This window comes from Limulus polyphemus, unplaced genomic scaffold, assembly GCF_000517525.1.
Source record: "Limulus polyphemus unplaced genomic scaffold, Limulus_polyphemus-2.1.2 Scaffold78, whole genome shotgun sequence".
NCBI lineage: Eukaryota > Metazoa > Arthropoda > Merostomata > Xiphosura > Limulidae > Limulus > Limulus polyphemus.
Genome location: NW_013665688.1, coordinates 118167 through 126945, shown reverse-complemented (window position 1 = coordinate 126945; position 8779 = coordinate 118167). Strand labels below are relative to the sequence as shown.

The following is an 8779-nucleotide window of genomic DNA, read 5'->3' as shown; positions in this document are numbered from 1 at the left end:
TGAGGTGTTTAAGATTGTAAAGGGAATTGATAGTATTGATGCATCATCATTTTTCATACTTAACAATGAGAATAATATGACTAGGGCACACAAATATAAATTTTGGCAAGGTAGGAGTCATCTTCAGTTAAGACGTTTCATTTTTCTAACAGGGTGGTTGGCCTTTGAAATGGGTTGCCTTCAGATGTTTATAGAGGCAGTAAATTTATGTGAGTTTAAGAAAAAGCTTGATAAGTATATGAATGATAAGAGCTGTCTTTACGATTTTTTTATTATTATTTTAAATTAGTTTAGAGGATGGAACAGCCAAGATGGACCAAGAGGTCCCATGTTGTCTCAAAACATTATGTTATGTACTGTTTAAACACTGTAAATACAAAAAATGATAAATTTTATTACTAGTAAGATAAGACCTGAGTTCTATTAGGTAATGACTGTGTTCTAACTTGCTCCCAACTTTAGAAGTGTACATGCAGGTTATGAACTACTCCTCAGAAAGCTGTGAGATATTGACAAATACATATATATTTTGGAGCTAGGGGAACTGTTTTATCTATTTTAGTAGTTATTGTACATACTTACTGTACCTAAAATGCCACCACATTTAGGATTGGGTAAAGTAATACAGTTAACATTCATATTCACCATTATTTTGAACTACACAACTAACAGTTAACTTTAAGTTTAAACATCTGGAAGATATGCAAACAAGAGTAACAAATACGATTTTTTTTTGCACAATATACTTTAAACTGGCAACTTATTAGTACTAAGCTCTTACCTCACAGCATTTATATGTAGACTTCACAAGGATAAATATATGCTCAAGTGCTCTACCAGTCCACAAAGCAAGTAATAGAAGCTGAAGAGTATTTTTTCTTTAAACGAACGTGACATGAGTTATTAATAATTTGTTTTATTTTCCTTTTGGTTAATTTTAATCAAAACGTTTTCACTGCATGCTTAATTCTGACGACTATCTCATGAAGTACAGGTTTTGCCTGTCTCTTGAAAACAAGAAATATTGCGAAAAACTTGCTTTAAAACGGGTTTAAATTTTTGTACCCTTAGTACTATTAAATTCACAGTCACGTGTCTTAGGTTCATCTAGATAGGGGTGTCGTTCACAGTGACATGTAAAACTATTTCCACTACTTCGATTTGAACAAACCTCACGTTTTCAACTGAACAAACAGTGGAATCAACGCCAATGATATTAAAGGAACGAGCGCAGGTACCGATTCACATTGAATGATGGAGTTTTTGTTACTGATCGATCCATCGCTTTCTCGGCTTACTGGAGAACAGAATCGTTATGTTCATTGATACGTCAAAATTTTTGTTAATAGGTTGTCGTAAAAAACGATGCCATACAGAGGATATCATACCAGGGAATCCATAATAAAATACATTGTCGCCCCTTCTTAATAAAATTCCACTGCTCTAATCTTATACAAATATAATACATGCCTGATCACGTATGCCTACCCAGAATTCCTACAGTGCGCACGTGTATGGTAAAGCTAAAACAACATGAGAAATTCTTCTTTCCCAAAATGCATAAAGGATAACAAATATGACTCCTAAATTTCTTACTAAGCTGTACTATAATCCACATTTAGATATGCTTTTAGACGAGCAACGTTAACTAAATTTACAAATTGGACTTTTTTCAAAGAGCTCAACAAAAGAGCCAAAAACTCACTGAAATAAAAAAGTATTATTGTACAAAATGCTCTAAGGTATTTCTAAAATATAGTCGTTAAAAAAAAAAAGATACTAAAATTAATTTTACAATACGGTATAATCCTTTAAATATTTCTATAAATGTTTTAAGTTAATCATCGAAAACAAAGCTGGGACAACACTGCATAATCCTAAAATTCTATTAGATTTTTAAGCATGCAACACATTATTTTCACTCATGTCATAATATAGGTTACAAAAACAGACAACAGACATTTCAAAATGAACTATATCGCCATCTACCGACAGCCCAACTTATTTAAAGGATTAATACAATTAACTAGATATAAAATTCGCATGAACAATGAATAGGTGATTAGTTCAGTTTATGAGAGTTTTTGATATACCTTCAAAGTTGGCACTCTTCACTAGATTTTTGTCACTTTGGGCAATATTGCCTTTCAATAGCAACACTCGTCGACGTTACTGTGTTGATAACTCCTTGAAAAGATTAAGTAGTGAGTGAAATGATGCCAATGGCTGATTACTCTTTCTAACTTATTTCTTCTCACCATAAGATGAAGAGGGAAACCACTAAAGACGTTCAATATGGTTTTCTCATTTGTTCGTTTTCGCGCAAAGCCACACATAGACATTGTGGGAAATCGAGCCCCAGATTTTTAGTGTTGTGAGTTCGCTGACCCGCTGGGGTGGGGGATGGGTCATTTTCTCATCAAACTTGTGTCTGGAAACCGGTTGGAAATACAGTACAAAAATTTAAACTGTTATTTTGGATTTCAAGTTTGAATTTTGGAATAGCTAATACATTTACTCTCAAATTGATGCATGGTGTTTTGTAAATAGTCTTCGTAATATCGTTTTTATCTATTACTTAAGGCAACAAGTTTATCTAGCTTTTTCACATTTAAAGACACGCAAGAAGGTTATCAGTTTTCAAACAGTGAAGCGAAAAGGAAATTTAAGGAAATTATCACTTACTTATTGAGAGCGAAGTGGAGTTAAAACAACAAATAAATAAATACAATTTCAATATAAAATATGTTGCAATTTTCATTGTAAATCTCAATATATCCAATATCATTAAAATCAACCATAAGCCGACGGGTTAAATTAATCATGTAAGGAGCTGAATAGCTGTGTAAAATTTTAAATCATTATAATGTTAAAGTAAATAATACTGTACATGTTCAACTATTGGCTTATCAGACTTTTTAATACAACATAATGCAGACGAAATCAATACATTTTATATTATGAGTGACAACTTTAAAATAAAGTTGAGTGTGGTCAAAACATATTAAAAAATTCACTGATATACTATGGCGTTACGCTTTATTAACACACGTAGTGTTTAAACAAAATAAAGTGTTCTTACTAACCTCAGCGAGCAAGTTTTACAAATTATATACAAGAAATTCGACTGGTGTAATTAGGAATAACTGAAATGCATTTCCAATCCAAACAACAATCTCTATTTCCATAACATCAACTGGATTTTTTTGGCAATACGAGTAAGTTGGGCATCGCATCATCATATTAACATAAGGTTAACGATTTTTTTCTCTAATGATTATTTTTTTTACGTTACACACACAGACAGTTGTCCAAAATTTTCAGTTTAATATATATATATGAAAGATAATGTAGATCGTAAACCTAGTATTTTAAATGCTACACGGACCGTCATAAGCCTCGCTCTGATGAAATGCGGGAAGTATTTCTGAAAAATGTTTCATCCTTTGAAATTGTATATAAGCATCTGAAAATATAAAACATTTATATAGTTTCCAATGATCACAAAGACAGTTCTCAATGAAATTCGGTAGTACAAGTGTTTCTTATTTTTGTCTCTTTCCATTTAATTATTTACATATCTAACGAAATTCATACCAACCTTGCTGAAAGACTTGAATTGGAGGAGCTTCCTGAGTGGTTGAGATTTGACACTGGTTTATCATCTACGTCTACATCGCTGCATGAAAATTATCATAGCATGTCATAAATCGTATACTTTACCAGTTGCAGAAAAACATATAATATAAAATTACACATTTTTATGCACAGCCATTACTTACAATGAACACGAGTCCAAAATACTTGCTTACCTCACATTATTTATACATAAAAAATCACAAGTCACAGAAAAGTGGTAGTACCAAAGAAAAATAAGAATACGGATTCACTGCACACACGATTTAAAATAGTATTCATTTATTAGTGGCTTTTCTCTACGTTTTGTGCGAATGTTTGTATCGAACAGCTAAGAAAAGAGAAGAATTGTAACAAAGATATTTTTTGCTAAGACATAGGTGCAGTTAATATATTTTATTTTTGTTTCTTGAGAATACATTGACGTTTTTTGGAACAATGAAATGTAAAATACTTATTACAGGTTACAGCCGACTAGTTTTGGTAACACAGTTACCATCATCAGGGTTAATGTTTCCGATTAGTCGGCTGTAACCTATAATAACGATTCTACCTTTCATTGTACCAAAAAACGTCGTTTTTTAAAACTCTTATTATAACAGCATAATGTGCCTGAAAACACATTAATATAACTGATATTATTGACAAAAATCACGTTAGACTGTAATTTATTTTAGTTCACTTTAATTTATTTATTAAGAATTTCAAGGATATTTGTAAAGATAACAATTACTGTATGTTGTATTTTTATTGTACACGTTTCTCGAGATTCGTATTGTTGTTCGGAATTTTAACGTCACGTGATGAGCGCGTGGCCTAACGTTTTGAATTTCCCCTAAAGGTTCAGAAATTAGCCAAGATTAGATGGTTACTGATTATTTAGTTAGTCAGTGAATTACTGAGAGACAGTTATTTAATTTAGTTTTGTAAATTTTAAGTTGTGTTTGTGGTGCATTAATGGGAATAATAACTACTGTATGTACCAAAAAATTACTAAGCAAGTGGAATTGTTAATTTAGATCTATCACTTAGTGAACAAACGTTTAATTAGTTACATAAACCCTTGGACTTGTAAAACTTGAAGATCAAGAAGTCAAATGCTCTTTTGCTATAATTAATATTGTGTTATTTCTACCGAATAGTCTAAAAGAACATGCCCAACAACAGAAATCATTAAACAAGAGGGGTTTCAGGCATAGTTTGAAAACATTTCATACTGATGAAACAGCCACTGATAATAAATAAAGAACACAATATCTAAGGATGAGGACACTATTATTTATTAAAGGAACCAGTCCAGGAGTCAATGGATTCATTGTAACATGTTGATTAACACTGGTTTTATGGCTACCATTATTTGGCCTAACCCGGTAATGAAAGCTGAGGAACTGCTTGTACAGTATGCGAACAATAAGTGTCATAAAGTTCTGGCAAAAAGAAAGTGGAATCACATCACTACAGGTAGCTGGTTTACACAACACGATGTGTTGATAACTGACATTGAAGAAGAGTGAATATCGGGAACTGATTCTATGCAGAAATACAGATGAGAGGTTAGAATCACTTGAAACAGTTTCACAGTCGATAATCACAAAATCTATAGGCAATATTCGATAACCAAAGCATCAAAGGTTGAATTTCCAGTAACAAAAAGGACAGAAACACAAAATAATGAAGAAAATCAGCTTAAAGTGCAACAATGCAGAATACCGAAAGACTGGCACTCCAAATCAATGGTTACACCATGATTGTCTTGGGAAGTAAAGTAAAATAAGATATCGCCAGAGGTAAAACAATCTGATAGAGAACTGAAGGTTGTTGTAGAGATAACCTTCAACGTATCATCTGGAACTGGAACCACCCACAGATTTCCTTGACCATCTACTTGAAGAAAATTCACCTGGTGACATGGTAATAAGCAATGATAAATGACAAGAGGTCATCTCATCTTCATACTATAAACCATAGAAAAGAAAACTACCAAAAAGGATTTACTACTTGGAGAATTTAAGGATAGTTACCGAGAGACTAAACAATATTTAATTTTATTAATCAAATTTGTGATTTTATTTATATTTCAGCACTGATTTAATTACTGTAATGTTCAGATTTATGAGTATCAATGTTGTTACCAATCAAAAATTACATTATTGCTAATTATGGAAGTTTAAACTTAGTGTCCATTATTATCTTAGTGCAATGGGATCGTTCAAGAAGATACACAATCCAGGTTCGAAGATTGATCTGTTTGTGTCGGTGTTTTGGTCGTTATGCGCGACCTAGGAGGGTCGGGTTCAATCCAGACCTCTTATTCCATAATCCAGGGAGAAGTGTTGTAAATTATATATTAACCTAGAAGCTTCTAGTTGTTCGTATTATTGTTCGGTTGGAAGTGTAAAGTCACGCGATAAAAAAAAAAAAATTACAAAATTCAAATTCCGCGTTATGTTTGCGACAGTAAGAGACATACAAAAAGTACGTACGTATTAATTGGTATGTGTAAATATTATGTTTGGCCTATTGCTGGGTAAACGTTACGTAAAACCTGGAATTGTAAAACTAAGTGCAAGAAAGAAAACGCTTTGCTTATTATTAAGTGGACTGGACGTCGTATTATTCTTATTTTTTTATCGAGTAATCCAAAAGAACTGGCTTAACAACAGAAACCATTACAACAATGTGAATAACAATTGAAATAAACTTTGAGCCTTGAATAGGCATAATTGTAATCCACAGTTGACGATACGACGAATAAAAAAAATATTACATCCCTAAGTCAAAGTTTGTATTTTCAATGTTAAATTTGATGAAAAAAACACTCTAATATTAACATTAAAAAGTTTGTCTTTCATCTTTTCCTTTTACAAGTTACAGCTTTTACAGTAAAGAAAAATATCATTTAAACAGGTACGACGTTCTCATCTTTAGTGCGATCATTCTCAAAAGATTTTTGAATTTAAACTAACATTCGATAATACCTAACAGGTATAAAATCTATTATATTTTAACACAACATTCTTTATATAGTCCCTTAGAGTTTGTTTGTTTGTTGAATTTCGCGCAAAGATAGCCGTCCCTAATTTAGCAGTGAAAGACTAGAGAGAAGGCAGCTAGTCATCAGATCAACGAATGATGAGATTGACCGTCACATTATAACGCACCCACGGCTGACGGGGATTCAAATCCGCACACCTCAGACTGGGAGTCGAGCGCCCTAACCATGCCAGGCCTAGTCCCTAATGGACTTTGTGAATTAGAAAAGTGAATAATAATAATATTTCAACCATACTATGACTATGTTCGTCATATCTACTGCTGCTGATGCGTTTCGCTCAATCCACAGCTCATCAGGCTGGTAGAGACACAACAAATACAGGAGTGATCGGAATACTATTTATATAAGCCAGTTGTTACATCAACTATTGGAAAGCCAGCTTGAATGCTGATTTAAATACAAAAACCATCTCTACTGTTAAATATATGTACTTGAGAATGATTGCATCAGCATCAAAACGTCGTACCTGTTTAAAACAACAACAACAAAAAAACCTACTGTAAAAGTTGTAACTTGTAAAAAAAATCTTTATAACCAGTAAGTAAATTCATAGGAAACTATTTGTCTTTCATCGTTCAGCCCAGCAGACGAATCCCGGTACTGAACAACAGGCTTTATGAGTAGTGACTTATGGCAGACGAATGATAGCTTTGAAATGCTACTTTTAAACACCTATCACCTGAAATACATAATGAACAAATTCAAAAGCAATCACTGACTCAATGGCAGCACAAATGGATGGGCACTTTGTAGAAACTTTATCCGTCATTTAGTCATTTTTTTATTAACGTCTACAGGAATATGCATTAGTACAAAAGGTATCCAAAAGTGTACGCCGATCAATAATTGAGTAACACCAAAAAAAAGTTATGATTATTTTCTGTCAGTAATGGTGGGTGATTTTTACCCAAAGTAAGACAATGGTCATGGTATTGTTGTAGTACATTATCTATGGAATACTTACCATTATCAAACTTTTTGTGAAACCGATGGGGAACTGCTAAGGCAACGAACCAGAATTTCCAAGTGTTTTTTCTTGTTGAGGTCAGATTCAAAGCAACTTAAGAATGTATAGTGGCACAATGTCCGAGGAGTTACAAGTGTAGCAGGTGCGGATGCGATCACGATGGCACACCAAGTGCTCAGAAAATTAGCCGAAAGAGAGGTCAGGGAAGTTTAGGCAGAAAAAAATGCTGTCATGCACTCAAAAGAGAAGTACGTCTGTATACAGTGCAATAAACTTACAGACGTATCAGACGATTTGCCCTCAAATGGGGTTAAGACCAGAAGGAGAAGAACGATTCAAGATCGGGTAAGGAACGGAGCGAAGATTTTATAGAGTGAAGTACAAGGATAAGATTAAGATGAGTAATAAAATAATGGCGAAATAGCACGACCATGCCATGGGTATTCCACTCTGGTAGAATAGAAACACCTTAACAACTACACGGATCAGACAAAACAGCATGGCAAAATGATCTCTTGATAATACCCTACACAACCCCGAGCCTCCCTCTCAGGCTTCCTAATGAGGTACCTTACCACTTACCAAAATAGTCATACTTTCTGCCGTTGGGTCAGAGATTGCTTGTTAAGAGGAATGTGAAATAATAAATAATAACAAAGAAGCATATGCAATCTAACAAGATTTTTTTTTATCACGAATACTAGGCTTATTGTTTTCTAATACTTCACCTACCATCGGCGTTCAAAACGCGCATCTATATAAATATAATAATACTGTCTGTTGTATGTCCATGTAACTACCTCGCAGGGTGTGGATGGATCTTCGCTAAAATAACTATGGGGGGTTCATTAGGTACATGCAGAGGCACATACAAATTTTCAGTTTTGAATTTTGCGGTTTTTATGAGCGTTTCTTACAAATACTTCACCCCTTTTTGATTGATCTTCACCAAATTTGGCATGACGATTTGTTGGATCCATACGGAGATACTTGTAAATTTGCGGTTTCACATTTTTTATGGACGTTTTTGCGTTTTTTACAATTATATATAATGGAAGCAACTTTTCATGTCCTAAGATAACCTTTCATTGATCATGAATATACATCACTTCTGTCCAGGA

The 8779-nt window shown here is 33.4% G+C and overlaps 1 protein-coding gene across 1 annotated transcript in view; it reads right to left on the bottom strand.

Annotated features, from left to right (window-relative positions):
• LOC106467286 (rho guanine nucleotide exchange factor 11-like) overlaps positions 1-8779 on the bottom strand; it is a 164225-nt gene that overhangs the window by 40686 nt on the left and 114760 nt on the right. Inside the window, exon 11 of the mRNA XM_013927625.2 lies at positions 3602-3679. Coding sequence (XP_013783079.1) covers positions 3602-3679 — 78 coding nt within the window. The remainder of the gene's footprint in view (positions 1-3601; positions 3680-8779) is intronic.